Raw genomic sequence first — 19,875 nt, 5'->3', positions numbered from 1 at the left:
GACCAGACATTCTGCTGAAGAAAAGAAAACACACATACACATGCACACACACAGAAAAAGATGAAGCAATGGTTTATTACAACTGTCCCAAAGGGGAAAATCATAGTGCTGTTTTAAATTCATCTGAAGAGGGAAATTCTTCCTCCTGGGAGCTGAATCTGAAGTCACCAGACTTTATTTTAAAACAAAGGTTTATTTCATCCACTAGAACAGCCCTTGTACAGGAAAAACAGCCAAAAATCTTTAGAGACCCTGACCATCACACAAGAAGTGTGACCAGAAAGTAGCACAAATGTGTATAGGATGATCTTATATGCTTTAGGATTTTAATTATCCTTTCCACTGAAACTAAGGGACCTAGTTGAACAACCATGCTACAAAGTCTAGTGAAAAGTCTTCCTAGAGGAGTGGAGGTTGTTATCACGGCTGTAATAGGATGCTCTAAAAGCCCATGTGGGTGTGTAGTCATGTGTGCACAAACTTTTCACTGTGTACACTGATCAGCCTCCCTGATATTGTGTCAGTCTCCCTTTTGCTGCCAAAACAGCCCTGACCCATCAAGGCATGGACTCCACTAGATCCCTGAAGGTGTGCTGTGGGACCTGGCACCAAGATTTTAGCAGCAGATCCTGTACATTGGAGCACTTTTGATAGATACTGACCACTACAGACCAGAGACACCCCACAAGAGCTGCAGTTTTGGAGATCCAGTGGTCTAGCCATCACAATCTGGCCCTTCGTGAAAATCCCCAGATTTCTTTGCTTGATCATTTACAGCTTATTGTGATTGTGACACACATACTAAATAAATTCTAATTTTATTCACAATATTATAGTTCATTTCTTAAGGTTTCTCTTTATTTCAACATCTTTTACAACATTATGTTTCATTTTGTAAGACTGCCGTCCTGCAGAAATTCTGTTTCCTTTTTTTTGACTACGTGTGTGAAATTCTGAGAAAAGGGAAGAAAAACATTTTTTGGGGAAAAAAAAGTGCCCAAGAGTTTTATTGCAGCATTATTCTTTCTTGATAATTTCAACTAAAATTTGAAGCAAATGCTTCCCTTACCAGTCTGCTGTTGATGAAAGGGTTTGGTTTGCCTTGAACAGAACAGTGTGTTCTTGTCCTGATAAAAAAACACACAGGGCTCATTTCAAATTTTTTACTCGACTTAAATAAACACAAAAGGTCACTGTTTTTAACAGCTTTGTGCAAAACCTGTCTGTCTGTCTGTCCAGTCTGTCCGTCTGTCCATCTATCTATCTATCTATCTATCTATCTATCTATCTATCTATCTATCTATCTATCTATCTATCTATCTATCTATCTATCTATCTATCTATCTATCCATCCATTCATCCATTCATCCATTCATCCATCCATCTACCTACCTACCATCTATCTATCTACGAAATAAGTGATGTGACAAGAAAATGGTCTGACCTGACAACGGACAGAAAGAATGACCTATGTAGTAACCAGTGAACCAGTCACTCATTAATTCCTGTCTATTTCAGCTACTCCATGTTGTCATACCTACTACAATTTATTACTCACCTATGTCCAATGACCAACATCCATTATTGTTTTAAGCACTGTGGGGAGCACTGGAAACTGTCAAACAAATACCTTAGCATACTTTACCAATAAAATTGATTCTGATTCTGATAAACACGACCCTAATCTTCCATCAGCTGAGGCATTGATTTATGGCTTATGGCTATGAGCAGAAAGACCAGGCTGTCCTCCATTTACACAACTGCCACTTCTTTTATTATAACTGAGAATGACTAGTTTTATTTGTCTTCATTTATTTCTTAAGATTTCTTCATTTTTCATATGCTTTAACAAATGCCAAATATTGGCATTGATTGGAACTGATTGAAATGATTGGATTTCAAAGTTGATGTATTAGAAGCAGGAGACAGGGCCAGACCACTGGATCAGAGCATCTCCAAAACTGCAGCTCTTGTGGGGTGTTCCCGGTCTGCTGTGGTCACTATCTATCAAACGTATCCTTTAAGTCCTGTAAGTTGCAAGATGGGCCCTCAACGGGTCCATGCCTCGCACCTTACATGACTTGAAGGATACAATGCTAAAATCTTGGCGCCAGATACTACAGCGCACCTTCAGGGATCTAGTGGAGTCTGTTAAATGGGGGCCCAACACAATATTAGGTAGGTGGTCATAATGTTATGCCTGATCTGTGTATACTATGAAGTTGATTAAGCGAAGTTTAATGATGTTAGCTATGACTTTTAATTGCAGCTTGTTAAATGGTCCTACACCAGTTTAGTCATTGGGCCTAATTCTGCCACTCCACTGTAGAATATCTGGCATCTGTTCTCAATGTTTTTAACTGAAAACTCTTTAGCTCCAGGCCTCTCTGTAGGGCCGTGTACAGAGTACATAACACCTATGATGTTCTATAAAGTGGCCTGTAAAACAATGTGCTTTAGTTGTCATATTTTATGTTTTCCTTTGTTAAAATACACGCCTAAGACTTGTGCATCAAATCTAAGCTCTTAGTTCAGATTCACACCAGGACCTAATATCCTTCATCCCAACGATCACTATCTTCCAGAAGTTCATTTCTGGGGCAGCATGGCAGCTTAGTGGTTAGCACTGTTGCCTCACAGCAAGAAGGTACTGGGTTTGAATCCCTGAGTTTGCATGTTCTCCCCATGCCTGTGTGGGTTTACTCCTGTTTTCTCCCACAGTCCAAAAACATGTACATTGGTTTGATTTGTAATTCTAAATTGTAGAGAGTGTGTGTGGTTGTTTGTCTATATGTGTTGCCCTGTGATGGACTGGTGACCTGTCCAGTATGTACCCCTGGACATTTCACCCAATGTGTGCTGGGATAGGCTCCAGGAGATCCCTGTAACCCTAATTAGGAATAAAGCGGGTATAGACGATGGATGGATGGAGTTCTTTTTTGCACTTTCATGTGGTTGTGACCTGGTGTGCAGGATTTAGTTCTTTAACAGACAAGATTTTTGGGGATCTTCCCTGTTTTCACATACAAGAGCAGGTGAGACTGAATTAGTGCCTACTGAAAAATGGTGGGCTGCGTGCTGACCCACGACCAGCTTGACCATCACCACGGACCTGAGCCTGAAAATGAATTTGTGTTTTAAAAAAATCACTTCGTTCTTATGAGATTTGTGTGTGTGTGTGTGTGTGTGTGTGGCGGGAGGGGGGGGGGTGTAGGGGGTATTTCAAGTAAGAAGTGAAAAGCGATAGGGTGATTTTTCTTTCTTTTTTTGTCCATGGAGGGAGGGTGCAAGCTGCTTTGTGTGGGTTTGGGGTGTCTTGAGCACTTCCTGGATTTTCAGAGTCGCCTACGCGCGCGCGCCCAGTCCCGTCACTGCCCAGTCGCTCTCCGGGACCTTTCCTCTGCCACGCGCCGTTCGTTTCAGCGAATTATCACGGAAACGCGTTGTGTCTGAATGCGAGGCGCGTGCTTGCGATCTCGTTGTCCGTTCCGCGCTCGGGTCTGTTTGGGACGCCGGCTCATTCTAACAGGTGGTAAGCGATTTCAGGTGGAGCTCAGCTCAGGAGGAGGAGGAGGAGGGGGGTGTACTCGCTTTATTTCACCGACGAACGGTTTTGCCGAACGGAGCTCAAACAAAAGACTTTGACAGCTATCGTCTTATCTGGCTTTTATATTCGGGAATTGTCTCGTGCCATCAGCAGATATTGGTAATTAGCTTGAGAATCTGGGCTGCAGAATACAGGTGAAGGAGGAGAGTGAGACATCTTAGCCTGTGCGTTTTTTTTGGGGTTGGACTCGTAGGAAAGCAGCCCCCTCCCCTCTGTTTCTTAGAGAGAAACCAGCTCCGATATTTGTTCCGTTTTTCCCCTCTGGGACGAGAGGAGAAACGGCTCAGCAAACAGGTGCGAGGACGGACGGACGCACGCGCGCGCGCGCACACACACACGCACTCTCGCGGCTCATTGTTTAAACGGGATCTGGTGAAGCTAAATGTCCGAGTGCACCAGCTCGATATTTCTCACTCACAAGGGGAGAAACTAGGGAGCGTGACGTATTGAGAAAAAAAATAGCTCGTTTTCAGAGTCCCACTCTTACGAGAGGAGGGTTTAGGACAGAGAGATAGAGATAGGGAGAGAAAGACACACACACAGAAAAGGAGATGTCAGGTAGGAAGCACAACGCGGATTCCTCGAAACGGAGCCCGGTACCACCCGAAACGGAAATGTTCGGCGAATTTCAGGACTGGTGTCTCCGCACTTACGGAGACTCGGCCAAGACAAAGACCGTGACCCGGCGCAAATACGACAAAATCCTTCAAGCGCTGTCTCTGGGCGAGGACTCGGACGCCTACACGGATGGCAGCCACATCAACGCCAAATTTAAGTTCTGGGTTAAATCCAAAGGCTTCCAAGTGCGAAACGGCGACAACCAGAGAGACAGGAATGGGAAATCCGACAGACCTGTGCTTTACGTCCCCATAAAGGCAACGGTGAGTAGGCTACGAGTGTCCCTTTACACCCCCTCCTCCTCCTCTCTCCTCCCTCTTATCTTGCCTTATGGCTGTGTGCGTAATAGCCTGGCGCATTTGCCTATGCAAATATATGTCGTAGCCGGTCGTGCGCAGGCACGCTTGATTGGCACACGCGCACCTTTGGACAGTAAAGCATCATTTCATCAAAACCAGACCACCTGCACACTTTGGTGATAACTCTGACACACTTGGCTCAGGAGATGAACCTGCTTAAAATCAGGTGCAGTCCTGAACGGTGTGCATGGCACCGGCGGCATACAACCATAACTAAATAGCTTATCCAAAGCAGTACTCTTTATAGAACTATTTGTTAGAATTATTTGACGCTGTTTTTTTGGATTTGAGGTTCTTGTCCTGAAGTACCCCCTGTTCCGGCACATTTTAGGGTTTCCCTGCTAAGAGCACACACACACACACACACACTTCCACCAAGGAAGCGCTGATAATTAGCTGACTTCATTGGTTCAGGCGTCTTAAAGCAGGCTAAAATATAATTAATTCCAGACTGCAAAAGTTGCGCCTTAGTTTGCTGATAATATAAATAATTCGCATTCCATGCCTAAGGGGGTAGCGCGCGCTATTTCGCACACGTTATCCAAAACACCTATGAACACACCATTAAATACTCTCCAATGTATTTAGATCACCGTTATTTATTTATCAAGCTGTTTCAAACATTACCATTCTCCAGTAATCAGTGTTGACACACTCCTGATTAATAAAATAGGCTGAAGATTAGTGTTGTCCCGCCGCGGGATCGCGCAACGAGTGCGCGAGTCCGTGTGTGTATTTGCGCGCGAGCGAGCGAGCGCATTTTTTAAATTTTTTTAGCTTTTGTAAGACTAACTCTGTTGAAATTGTCCTGCAGTTTTATGCCCAGAATCCATACAACTACTTACACTCCCCGAAAAACAAAACGCAACACATTCTTGCAGAGTTTAGGAGCCACCGTAGTTTCCTCCACCTGCTCCTAATCAGTGTGTCTTCACGAGACCTTGCTCTGCTGCATCAGGTGAATGGCATGGGGGGGATGGGACCAAACTCTGCAGGTAAGAATTGGCCACAAAACGTATCCCGATACATTTGTGTAATCATATTCAAAGTGATTTGGCACTTTATTCAAACCCAAGCAACTCAACCCAAACACACCTGCTGGAGAGATTCGCCTTTCTCCAAAACATGGAGGTGTGTGTGTGGATGCAGAGGCAGGAGGGTCAGACCAGTGCAAGAGAGAAACTATAGACAGTTCAAACTAAGATTCATCTCTGTAACTTCACTCCAGAATATGGATCTCTCTCTCTCGCTCTCCCTCTCCCCCTGATGATGAAGAAGCTGCCCCAGATTCACCCAGCGTATTCAAAAACCATTATCTCTCTTCTCTCCTGCTCCTGCTCCTTCTGTTCCCTTTCATCCCCCTTTTCTTCACTCTCCAATTGACTTCAATTAGGCCCCTTGGAGAGAACTGAAAGGTTTGATTTTTGGCTGATGGTAGGGCTGATGAATGGGAGATTCTACCACACAAAGGGACAGGCTTGTCACTGCTTGTTACTGCTGTTGCACACATGCAGCAGGCAAACCTCTCGCTGCCTGATTGACAGTTCAGGGTCATTTTGGATTGTGCAGTGCTGTATGTAGTGAGGATATTATGCTTTTTATTGATCTAAACACCCTCACCTACATGGCCATTCAAGTGACCTTAGCAGAAGAGCTGCCCTGTTGTCCAAATTGAAAAAGAAAATGACTATTGTCCAGTGTTAGGGGTTGGCTGTATGACAAATATGTAGTTTTCTGTGTGTGCTAACGAGCCGGTAAAACGCTAGAACCGCAGCTAGCTATATTCTGAAACTACACACTGTGCTGTATTTGCACTAGCATCTTTCGCTAAATGGAAATTAGTAGACAATTACCTGCTACAGAAACAACAGCTGATTTTAAAATCCTTGGTCTTTCCATAACATTTCTATTATGCTCAGGCCTGGACTTTGAATGGCCATGCCAAAATATTACATTTTGTCTGTTTTAACCATATCTTCATTGATGGTCTTGTGTGTTAAGGGTCATTGTCTTGCTGTGTGACCCAAATACGGTTAAGTTTCAGGTCACAGATGCACCCTGACATCCTCTTGTAGAATTTGTACGAATCCAAAATTCGTAGGTCCATCAATAACTCCAAGCCATGCTGGACCGTGATAGTCCCACCCCCATGTTTCATGCTGCTTCCATTTGTTTATCACCTGTATTGTAACTCCAATAAGCACACACAATCATAAGCCTGTTTGGTGAAGATGGTGTCCCAAGCTTATGCCTGGCATGCCCTTGATTCATGAACCTCATAGTGCTTCATGAACTTTTTTCCAAAAAGGACATTTAATGTTGTGTGATTTTGCTCAGTGAGTAAATGTAAGAACGATCATTTTGGGTTCTTTTTATCTAGTTTTAGGATCATTTGGTCCGCATGTTTCGATTTGGTACAGGTTTTACTCCGGACGCTCTTCCTGATGCAAGACTCAAGTTTAATCCAGGCTTGGGAACTGCACTGAGAGTTAACTCTTCAGTGGCCAGGTTAGCTCCCTGCCTGGGACTCGATCAACGAGAGCATGAGATCCTGCCACTGGACTTGGGCGATAATCACAATTTAAGGTCAGATTTAGGCAGCAATACAGAAACCTTTGACTTGGTGAAATCCCTTGGGTATTAGGAACCACAATGCGGTGCAACACAAAGTGCTTGGGTTTAATTACCTGGGGGACCCTGAAGGGAGGCTTTTGTTTAGAACCCTACAACAGAGTTGTTCTGTCAGATAAGTAGAACCTCTTTAGAAACTGTAGTTAAGTATTAAAGCAGGAAAAACACACTAACTCTTTGGGTTGCTGGGAGTTTTAAGTTAAAAAAAAAAAAAAAAAAAAACTGCTTAGGGTTGACAGACTGCCATTTTCCTTTTGCATTAAGAGTGTGTGTGAGTGTGAGAGAAAGCGAGATGGATGGGTGTGAGTGCACACTGATGATGACTACAGTAATGAGATAATGATCGGTCTCGGAGTACTGACTGTGTCATTATGGCTTACAAGTCCAGAGCTGTTTCTCAGCTTTGTGACACTGAAGCTGAGCAGATGCTCAGTGTTTTTCGTCTCCTTTATTTTTCCTACAGCTCCATATTTTGCATATGATGCCTTACGGGACGGATAATCAATCTCTTTGGGGGTTAAATAGACGATTGATTTAAAAAAAAATCCTGACGAGTTGATGTGAACACGGAGTCGGTAGCGTGTATGAAATATGAGCCACGCACACAGGTGGGTCTAAGGGACCTTGTGTGTGCTGTCCTTTAGTGACCTTTATCACTAGACCACAATATAGAGATGTTGACTGCTCTTTGTGTGTGTTTGTGACATACCATGGACGTAATAGGGGATATGTCTGAATGTTTGACTGCAGCTTTTTAGTGATGTCGGTTTTTTTTTTTTTTGAAGGGGTGGAGACTGAGTGAGAAGGCACTGACTAAAGCCAAAATGGGGGCAAAGAAAGTGTAACAGATTTGGTAAGCTAGAGAGGCCCAGCTCAGGCAGGAAACTGTCACAAAGCCATCACATGAAGTTGACACCCGTGACTGTGTGGATGCTAATAATAGCCGCACAACGTATCTCGGTTTCTTCTGCCCCTGTCTCTCTCTTCCTTCTCTTTCTCTCTCTTTGTGTGTTCTAGTGAAATTGATCTTAATATTGTGTGCTGATATATAAAAGGGCAGATGAAAGAAAGATGCATTAGAGGCTTTAGAGCAGAGAGGAGACGACAACACGACAGCAAATTAAGCCTCGTGATAAGATTTTACAAGTAACATCTTATATGCTTATAAGTCTGCACGCTGGACAGAGATGCTTGGGTCATCAGCCGGTTCTGTCCAGTCCGAATGCAGACCTTACAAGGTTTCAGCGGACTGAACCGAGTAAAATTAAAGTATAAAAGCATTGTATTAGAGCAGATAAGCATGCGAAAACATAAACTGGATGTTGTTCAGGATCTATAAAGTGTTCCAGATCAGTTCTGTTTTATCCCACCATATGTATTTATGTAAATTATTTAGCTGAAGGCAGCTCATAAGACCAGAGACTAGCTAAAGGGCTATGTCACTAGGTCAGAAATGGAACTTTTTTTTTTAACCCCATGTGGTCTGATGAGCAAAAAGTCTGCAGCAGAAACATAAAGATTAACGACAATTGGACAGTGACGTATGTGCTTTTTCTTCTCGTCTCTGGTCAATGGTGCTGGTCAAAAGTGGTAATGGGAAGAGCCATGACAGAAACAGCATTCACTTTTCATTAAACTCTTCATTCTGTGGTCAAGCATTAAACCGTCACTCGTGTCACCATTTGGTCATGTTAACTAGTTAGCCAGACCTTTGTAAATAAATGAGGCATCTTGTATAACTGGACACGGTTTAGTCGAATACCCCAGCTTTATAGAGTGTATTTGGTACTCGCTTCATCAGTTAATGTACCTCAGTGACCATTCTCACACAACATAAACACCACAAATTGGTTCAATTGTTTTAACGATACAGTGATATGCTTTAGTGAGAGTGTCAGGTGATGTGTGTGTGTGTGTGTGTGTGTGTGTGTGAGTGAGAGAGGGGGGAGAGAGAGACAGGGAGAGAAAGTGGAAAAGAGAGAGGGTGAAAGAGGGTAAGAGATAAAGGAGGAAGAGAAAGAGGGTGAGAGAGTAAGGGAAGAGTGGGTAAGAGATAAAGGAGGGTGAGAGAGAGAGAGGGTGGAGAGAGGGTAGGAGAGAAAGGGGGAGAGAAAAGGGGGGGGAGGGTAAGAGAAAAAAGGGGAAGAGAGTGGGTGAAAGGGAAGGGGGACTGAGAGAGGGTGATCGAGAAAGGGGTGAGAGAGAGGAAGAGAGAGGGTTAGAGAAAGGGGGAAGAGAGAGAGGGAGAGAGGTTAAATCTTTATCACCTGTGTTTAACAGTCTCTGTGTCTGTTGTTGGTGGATATTTGTTCCTGTATATTTGGCCTGTATTTGTTCCAGTATTTGGCAGAAATTCAGAGAGATTCTTTAAAGTCTTTTTCTCTTTTCCCTTTTACACAAATGTTAAATGAAATACCTGTTTACCTGCATATACCCACAACCCCCCCACCCCTCCCCCTGAAGCCTTTTTTCCTAAGCTGGTACATGGGCTCGAATATCACACACTCACACACACACACACATACACACACACACACACTCACTCACACACACACACACACACAGTCTAAGGGCAGCTGTTTGGGAAGAAAATGTGTATAGGATAAATAGATTTTTATGCAAAGATTGAATCAATTCTTGAGTCAATGTAATTTTCATAACTGAAGCTGCAAATCAATGTCAGTGCAACTCCGAGTTCATCACTGACCTTAGACTTCTATTTTAAGCGAGTTTGAGTAAACAAATAATAACTATTATTATTAGACAAAATGTAAAAAAAGTGAAACCAATTAAAGTGAGAATATAATTCAATATAGCACAGAATTTATTTTAGAGTTAATAGACACAGGATAGCAAACAGAAAATCTGTAAACACGGACAGGACATGACAAAATCAAATTACTTATCATGGAGTAAAGAAGAGCTTGAATAATAAAACTAGAATATAAAAATATAAGAAATAATTGAAATAAAAATGTAAAGCTAGAATATAAGTAAAAAATGTAAATAAAAATGTAAAACTAGAATAAAAAATATAATAAATAAATAATTTAAATAAAAAGGTAAAACTATAATATATAAGAAATATCATTTAAATAAAAATTAAAAACTAGAATATAAAAATATAAAAAACAATTTAAATAAAAATATAAAACTAGAATATTAGAAATAATTTAAATAAAATGTAAAGCTAGAATATAAAAAATAATAATTTAAATAGAAATGTAAACTATAATGTATAAGAAATATAGTTTAAATAAAATTAATAAATAGAATATAAAATATAAAAAAAATGTAAAACTAGAATATAAGAAAACATTAAATAAAATTTAAAAAAAAAGAATATATAAACATAAGAATACAATTTAAATCAAAAGGTAAAGCTAGAATATAAAATATAAGAAATAAATAATTTTAAATAAAAATGTAAAATTGGAATATAAAATATCAGAAATAATTTAACTAAAAATGTAAAGCTAGTATATAAAAATATAAGAAACAATTTAAACAAAAATGTAAAACTAGAATATAAAATATAAGAATTTAAATAAAAATGTAAAACTATAACATAAAATATAAGAAATACACTAGAAGAAAAGAATCTAAAATAAGAATATCTAGTATAAATAGAATATAATACAAAATATATAAAATAGATGATCATTATACAATATATAAAATGGAATAAAAGTAAACAATAGAATAGAATAAGCAAAATAGTGATAGTAAAATGTACAGTGATATGGGTGGATGGAAGTGGACAGGATATAAATATAATAGTATGACTTTAAAAGAATTTGATGAAGTTCCAATGTCTAACACTAAACACGCCTCCACTTATTCAAGGAGCACCACAGGAAGAGATTGAGAAGGAGTATAGGAGTAAAGGTCAGCAGTGTACTTTGCCTCGAGACCGTTGATAGCCTTCAAGGTTATTATAAGAGCCTTGTAGTCGGTATGTAAAAAGACGGGTAACGAGTGGGGAGAAAGGGTGATTTTTTTTAAAAATAAAATGGAATGAGAGAAAATCAAATGCGTGAAGATAAAAATAAGTGAGAGAAAAGAAGAGAAAGCGGAAATAAAGAGTAGCAAATGAAATGAAAAGACATGAAGTGGCATTAGCTGTGCAGTGGAAAAATAAATTGACAAAATATTAAAAAATGAAGCAATACACATACTAATGAAATACAGTGGTATGATTATAGAATGATTGTTATGAATTAAGTGCAACTATGTGCAGTTTTTGCCCATAAAAATGTAAAGAAATGTTGACTATATATAAAGTACGTTATAGTCCATAAGGTGATGGCGATGGCGTGAATCCAAGTGTCTTGAGGACACGGTGTCCGAGACACATTTAGTAGACACATTTTTTCTACTTCTTGTATATCCTGAGTAACGGATGTCTCGTCCAATCGGAGGGAAGAATTCCATTTCAGCATTAAAAAAGTACGATAAAAACGTAATATCGGTGTTTGCAGGATCCATTTAGACTGTTTGCAGCATTTAAAGAACCAAGTCTGGAGTTTTTATTTCTTATTCCACCATTAAGCTTAAGTTGTGCACGAAAACATTGTATATGATTAATGTTAGACGAGATGTCATAAAAGAAACTATTGGATGCACAAAGAATGACTATGACTGAAAGCAGCTTTCATCTTAGTCAGCCATATAGTTTCTCTGACTTGGATAAAACTAGACTGGACTAGTAATGTACTGTGTGCTCTCAGTTTTGCTAACACACACACACACACACACACACTCCCACGCCTTGGCGCCCCTCTGCTGGTTGTGCAGCTGTAGATTAGATGGTCTGGCAGTAATTGTGTTACTGGGACTTCTGGGTTTCAGGGAGACAGACAGAGATATGGGATGGAGTGAAATAACGAAAAGCACAATAAGAATGAGAGACGGTAGAAAGTGTTTCTCAGCAGCAGTCTCATACCCAAGCTTCGTTTGAAATAAACACTAGCACCAAAGGTCCTCTAGGTATAAATTGACTTATTAAGGTTGATGGAATGCAAGAATTGTCCCTGAGCACTGAGGGGGGAAAAAAACACCTAAAATTCCAGCGCTGTCAATTTTCCCATCATCATCATGGGGAGAGCGCTACAGACAGCCTGAACGAAGAAGTGGAAGTGTTTTCTCACCTCAGGGTTAGAGAGAGAGACCTGGTGAAGAGTGAGAACACCATCATCGTGGAACTAATTGATTCAAGGAGACAGGATATGGCCAACATGGTTCCAGGCTTTTCGTGAGGATGAATATTCATGAGATTTGAGGGTTTGGTTAATACTTTTTCATCATCAGACTAGATCTTCGGCAGGGTCTAAACTTCTGAAAAGACAAACTGGAAAAGTTGAGATTGAACATATTCAAGATTTCAATTGATATGAAAACTTTTCTACTCAACAGCTCACAACAGTCTCCTCAACCTGGAGATTAGCAAGTCATCTCAAATTAACTACTCGGCTACTTACTTGTACACTAAATGGGCGGTGGTAGCTCAAGGCTCTGGGTTGTTGACCGGAAGATCTGGGTTCAAGCCCCAGCACCACCAAGCTGCCACTGTTAGGGCCCTTGAGCAAGGCCCTTAACCCACCCTGCTCCAGGGGTGCTCTATCATGGCTAATGTATATGTGACAAACTTAACCTAAACAGTGTACAAAGTAGGTCCTCTTCGCCTTATATACAACTATTATCTTTAGAGAACCAGCTTGTGTGTTAAATCTATAACATTGACTATACAGGTCACGGTACTGAAGAAGTAAATACGCACCACTCAACCCCGATAGCTAGCTTGTTGCTAAAAAAGTAAGGCATTCAAGCCTAGCCCATTCTCCCACCCCCTCAGACACTTGCTAGCTTGAACGTACTAGGCCAAAAATGATGTAATTCGGACTTCTGACTCCCATCTCTAAGGCGATCTGAATGCAAAACGATCTCCGTGGAGTTCTCTAGTGTTTTCTCAGATACATTTGATTCAGCAGGGATTGTCGGAGCTTACACCTTGTTAAGTCCATGCAAGCTCTGTCATTAAAGCAAAAAGAAAAAATTTTAAATTCAGCAAATTTTCGCTTACTTTCTTGTTGGTAATATAAAAAAAATATAAAAAAGATCCTTTTTATCTTGTTTTCTTAATACCTTTTTTTACTTTTTAGATCCGTCGTATTGTAGAAAAATTATGTCAATTATATTTTCTTGGTAGCTCCGTTGGTCTAAGCTCTGGGTTGTTGAGCGGAAGATCAGGGTTCAAGCCCCAGCACCTCCAAGCTGCCACTGTTGGGCCCTTGAGCATTGGCCCTTAACCCTATCTGCTCCAGGGGTGTTGCATCATGGCTGACCCTGTGCTCTGACCCCAACTTCTTCAGCTGGGATATGAGAAGGAAGAATTTCACTGTGCTGGAATGTATATGTGACAGACTACTTACTTACTTACTACTTTTTTACAAATCTGAAGCATTCACAAGCGGTCTGTATATGAAGACCATTGCAGGGGTAGTTTCTGCCTCAGACTCCATGCCCAGGAACCATTGCCTGAAAGTCCGACTCATATGGCACACAAAACAGGAAACACTTCAGGAGTTATGAAGTCGTCGTCTGGACAGTCGGCTTGTACAGGATTTCCGGAAGACCGTAGCGAATTTCCATTTTCACGCCGCTAATCATGACGCTGAACAAAACAAACTGCGATCGGTTGCCGTACATGTCAGTCACATGCTCTCTTGGGCGATCCTTAGCTAATAAAAGTTTCTACAGGATCCAGACCTTCTGCTGTCAGTCTGAAGGTCTGCCTGCGTGAGACTATGGCAGGAGTGAGTACTCAGTGATAATATAATAGTGTGTAACAAAAGTGCTGTAATCCCAACACCCTTGATATTTAATGCGCACACAGTCAGAGACATGGTGACAGAACCAGAATGGATTAGTTTCATTAGCCAGCGTCGAGAAGAGAAATAAAAAGATGGCGCGCTCCAAACACCCCCCCCCCCCCAATCTGGCACCAGATGAGCTCTATTAGCCTCATACGCGATTCATTAGAGCACTGAAAGCCTCCTGAGAGAAAATAAGAGCTCATTCAGGAATAGCCGACAATCACGCCACGATCCTCAGACAGTCGTTAATTTTTTACTACGAGGACTTTTACACTTTATTAAACGCTTTATATTAGCTTTTCCCCCCAATTGCTTGTGTTCATGAGTCACAGACGCTCATTTACAGACACTTCTTCATATATTAGAAGGAAGGTGTGGATCTCTGTAACAGACCTTGCTGATGAGATAATCGCATAGAAATATGCTGAATTATCTCCTCATTCGTTTCATTAAAATTCTACCTTTTAGCGTTTATAATGGGGGGTGGAGGGGGTGTATGGGATGGAGGGTGGGGGTGGTTGGGGGATGGGGGGATTAAAAACGAAGTGGCAATAAAATTTTGCTTTAATGTGATCAGTAAATGAAATCAAGAGAAATATTCAGGAATAAAGGCAGAATAATGAACTGTTGCATTTAATAAGCAATGTCTCAGGGATTTGGAAAACACATGCATTCAGTCCCTCTGGGATTTTACTAATTTTACAATTGAGCATCCTTTCTCTCTCTCTCTCTCTCTCTCATCCAGTTATTCTGTTTGAAAAATCATAGTCGGATCTCTGCAGTTTTCATGATAGTCTACAGGAAAGGCTTGTAGCGCTTGTCTTGGTAATATCTGTATTCTTATAAATACTGTATACGATTTCTTACTGTATCCTGTTTATTTTTTGTTTTTTATTTATTTAAATCAAAAAATATCTAAGGAACCTTTGTACCTCTACACTGTATGTTCCACATCTAGAGCGTTTAGACTGTAAGTGGAATAAAGAGAAGAATGTAAAGCTCTGAAACGGCTAATGCGTGAAAGAACAAAGAAAAGAAGCTCAGCAGTACTGCGTATTTTCTTAACCCTCCTGTTACCCTCAAATTTACAATGTATTGCCCTTGGGGTCAGAGTTTTTTTTTCTTTGTTGAGTACCTTAATAGCTTTTTTAAGTAAAACACAATCCCACCCCATTCTCCTAAACACCCAAAACTATAGAAAAATATGCATAAAATCTTTATATGATCCAAAACAACCAAAGCAGAAGAAGGGTTTTTTTTTTTTTTTTTTTTTTTTTTTACACACAGCTAAAACAGCCTGGGGTCAAACTGACCACAAGGAACACTGATGCCACAAAATGTGTACCAGAAGCTTGAAAACTTTATATCATCATGATCATTTCATGTTTCCTGGTCGTTCTCATTCAATTAGGAAAAGTTGTTAAATATGAAGCGATAAATATATACTGTATATTTAGAGACTTTAAACATTAAATAGGGTCAAATTGACGACAAGGATAAGAGGAGGGTTAAACTAACCATAATAATAACTCAAAATAATCACCATGGGCAGTAAGAATCACTGGACACAAAATAGTCGCTAAAATAGCCGTAACGATATGGCTAGCTTGCTATTCCATGCCAGCCAGGGTTGGTGGATAACCTGCCACAGTATAGGCAACAGTGAAAAGGATGCTGTGTCTATATGTCTGTGACCAAGGATAATCTTCTTCTTCTTCTTCTTCTTCTTCTTCTTTCAGCTTTTCCTTTCAGGGGTGGCCACAGTGAATCATCTCTCTCCACCTATCCCTATCTTCTGCGTCCTCAACACTAGCTTCATATCCTCATTTATTCGATCCATATACCTCCTCTTTTGCCTTCCTCTTTGCCTCCTGCCTGGCAGCTCCATGTCCAACATTCTCCTACCAATATACTCACTCTCCCTCCTCTGGACATGTCCAAACCATCTTAATCTGGTCTCCCTAACTTTGTCCCCCAAACGTCCAACATGAGCTGTCCCTCTGATGTACTCGTTCCTAATCCTGTCCAACCGTGTCCCTCCCAAAGAGAACCTCAACATCTTCAGCTCTGCTACCTCCAGCTCTGACTCCTGTCTCTTCCTCAGTGACACTGCCTCTAAACCATACAGCATGGCCGGTCTCACCACTGTCTTGTACACCTTCCCCTTGATTCTCGCCGATATTTTTCATTCACACAGAACTCCCGACACCTTTCTCCACCCATTCCAACCTGCGTGCACTCGCTTCTTTACCTCTTATACCACCGCCTTCTTGCACACCAATTAGTCGACTATAAAAGTCTTGCAGCAACTATTGGCCAAATTCCTGTCTCTCAACCATTAGCCAAGTCTCCGCCAATGCGTGAAGTGATGTTGCGTACAAATAATTGTGACAAATGCGGCAAATGACCGCTCTCCTGACTCAAAACAATGCCCACGTGTACGTACAGAGGATTTGCACAAAAATTCCCATGCTGTATATTATAGTAGAAGGTACAGTCTTGGAATTAAATAATGTATTTGATTTCATGGAATTCCACTGTGCTGTTATGCATGTGTGGTGATGGTCTTCTTCTTCTTCTTCTTCTTCTCCTCCTTCTCCTTCTCCTCCTCCAGCCACCCTACCCCATAGCCCAGACATGTGAACAATACTAGATATGTTCATCATGAGCAGGGAGTGACCACTACTTGCCAGATATTCTTGCATGTTGATTCATAATGTTGCTGTAGATATCTCGGGCACCTTGAAGACCCACCAAAGAGGATTACTTGGTAATAGACTGTAGACGCATCTGAGCATCCTACTTAAACTCATACAAAAGAGAATAAAACCATACATTATAGAAGCTGTCTCCTGTGGACAGTAATTCTTCCTGAATGTTATCTGAAGAATGCACGTTCACATGATTCGAATGTTCGCTGGCATTTTAGCAGCAAAAATGAAAAAAAAAAAAAAAAGGACTCTAGGAATCGATTCAACTTAGTGGTTGAATATATATATTTGTGATGCTGAAGGTCAGATAGTAACAATGTTTTGGATGCTATTAATCCAGTCGTCCAATCGCCCTGATAATAAGTCTATTTGGAAAACTAGAATATGGTCACTCTAGTAATGAAGTGGAAACAAATAAAAACAGTGTGTTCAGGTCTGCTCTTGTTCTAGGAGTTTACTGTAGAGGATCCTTGCTCATGTGGTACATTTCCTGTTGCCCATGTTCTAACCTTAGCCTGCAGACTCTCACATACACCCCCGCTGTAACGTGGCCGCACAGGCTGGACCGTGTGCAGAGCGGATGGTGCCGCCATCTTCCCTCATTCCTGCGGTTGCCATGGTGAGCAGGGTCTGTGCCATGGCTGCTCCTTTGGAGAAGAAATTAACAGTACTTTAATTGGCTCAAGGCTCACAGCGCGCCTTATCTGCCTGCCGTACGCCGCAGTGTGCCTGTGAATGTAACGGGAATGACTTGGAGGATGCTTTAGTTTACTGAGTTTGAGAAATTCAGGGTAAAGCCTGCTGTTGTTTTTTGGACATAGACACCCAGCCATCACAAAACTATTGGACTGACTGAAGGCCTCAACAGGCAAAATCTTCACCTCGTAAGCATCTATGCAGTTGCTGTAAACATGCTTCCTCCCTTTTTTAATCATGATTCATAGATTCAAAAGGTCTTAACACTTTGAGCTAAGATTTGACTCATCTATGCCGCCTCTCTTGTCGGGGGTGACTTTCCAGATTGGTGACCGCTAAGTTGAATCGATTTTGTAGAGTCCATCTTTTTTTGCTGCTAAAATGCCAGCGAACATTTGAGTCATGTAAACATGCATTCTTGGGCTAGGGTGGCTAGACAGCCTTGATACGCTCCGATGAAAACACAGAAGAAGAAGAAGCCTTTATCATCACCGCACATAAATAACATCACAGTAGAATTCTTGTCTTCGCATATCCCAGCTTGAGGAAATTGGAAGGAGGTCAGTGCAGGGGCAGCTATGATGCAGGTTAAGGTCAAGCTGCCCAAGAGTGGTAGCTTGGCAGTGCTGGGGACCTTCCAATCAACAACCCAGAGCCTTAACTTGAGCTACCACTCCAAGTGGTGGCTTTTGGAGAACCTTTCGGTCATAATCATCCAAAAACACCATATCCATGGTGAAGCATGGTGGTGGCAGCACAATATTGACCCAAAGCACAAATCCAAGTCTAAAAGAATGGCTTTAGTAGAACTTTATCAAGGTCTTGGAGTGCCCAAGTCAGAGCTCAGGTCTAAAATCTGTCAAAATCTTGTGGAATGACCCATGATCTCCATAAGCATTTTTGCTAAATGTTGGTACACTCTTACTCTCAAGTGCTGTGCGTGCTTTTACAAAGTATTAGTTAAGGAGTATACACACTTGTGTGACCAGCTTATTGTAAATGTTCATGTTTTTTTCCATCTCCAAAAATGTTTTTCAGTCGATTTTTGTTGGTTGCTCGATCACAATAAAGGTGTCAAAAATATTTCACATGACTTGTGATGGAAATGAAATACCAAAATCATAAAAGTCTGCAGTTTGAACAGAGGTATGCAGATGTCCTATATCCACTGCAGCCATGGTGTGTGCACCAGGGTATCAGAAAGACTATTGATCTCAGTGTATGGAATTAAAGACAACAAAAACAACACTTCTGCTCTCTAGAAACTCTGTTTGCTTTGTTCATCCGCTGTGGCAACTTATAAAACATTTCAGATATAATCCAGGAAATCGGACGTCCTGTAAATCTCGGTTTGTCTCTAGGATGTTGATTTCACACATCTGTTAATGTGTTTGAGGATCTGGCTTTGAGTTTGTGTATGTATAAATTTATATATGTGTGTGTGTGTTGTATATTTGAAAGTGTGTGTGGGCTGGTTTGTTTCTCCGAGCTGTCATGGTCTCGAATGTTTTGAAGAGCTTCTCTGGCCCACTGCACTTCTCTGCCATACTTCCATCACTTCTTTCAGAGAGAGAGAGAGAGAGAGAGAGAGAGAGAGAGGTGAGGCTGCTGCTGCTGATGCTGCTGCTGCTGCACTAACCTGACCTGTCTCCTAGCAACAAGGCTGTTTGGTCCGGGACAGAGGAGTGGAAGCTGAGAGAGAGAGAGAGCACAGAGATGGAGAGTATGAAAGGAAAGGAAAGGCTGCAATTATTCTGTGCCATTGGACAGAGCAGAGGCCTGGAGGTGGAAAGCAGAACTGGAGGGAGGAAGAGAAAAGAGTGGGGGAGGTAGAGAAGGCTAGCAAAAGGGGTTATTTAGATACAGGAGCGGAGCAGCGAATGCGTGATGAAGAGGGAGATGAATTCCGCTGGACTGTAACAGTATTTTTCTGACAGCCTGAGTTGAGCAAAACTACTCTGTTCCTCTTCTGTTTCTCTTGTTTTGTCAAGTCCTTTCCAATTTTTTTTTTATTATAGCCATGCTTTCTTCTGTCTATCAGGACTCGCTAGTCTAAGTCTGGGGTGTGTGTGTGTGTGTGTGTGTACATAAGAGTAAAAGAGCAAGGTCAACTCTGAAGGGTGGTGTTGTCCCCCATATTTTATTCATGCATACACTCAAGTGCCATAACCTTGCCAGAATGGCATTCGCATACTGCCATGATTCTGTGCCACAATGGAAATGCTAATTGGGAGTGTGTGTGTGTGTGTGTGTGTGTCTGGCACATGGCAGGACAGCCTGGCTTTGCCTTCTCTTGAGTGCACTGACTTTGACCCCATCTTGCCATTTTCAGGAGGGGTGTGGGGTGAATGTCCGATCTGCTCTGCCTTGAGGTGTAG

The 19,875-nt window shown here is 41.4% G+C and overlaps 1 protein-coding gene across 2 annotated transcripts in view; it reads left to right on the top strand.

Moving 5' to 3' along the window:
* The first annotated feature begins 3,352 nt into the window (after positions 1-3,352).
* The window catches only part of nol4lb (nucleolar protein 4-like b), an 88,685-nt gene continuing 72,162 nt past the window's right edge, over positions 3,353-19,875 (top strand). For both annotated transcript variants that reach the window (XM_058409947.1, XM_058409946.1), the window contains exon 1: positions 3,353-4,488. In XM_058409947.1, the coding sequence (XP_058265930.1) occupies positions 4,159-4,488 (330 nt within the window). In that variant the 5' untranslated portion in view covers positions 3,353-4,158. The remainder of the gene's footprint in view (positions 4,489-19,875) is intronic.

Source organism: Hemibagrus wyckioides, linkage group LG15 (genome assembly GCF_019097595.1).
Source record: "Hemibagrus wyckioides isolate EC202008001 linkage group LG15, SWU_Hwy_1.0, whole genome shotgun sequence".
Lineage (NCBI taxonomy): Eukaryota > Metazoa > Chordata > Actinopteri > Siluriformes > Bagridae > Hemibagrus > Hemibagrus wyckioides.
Note: the sequence above shows the minus strand (reverse complement) of the source record. Positions and strands in the feature narration are given on the sequence as shown.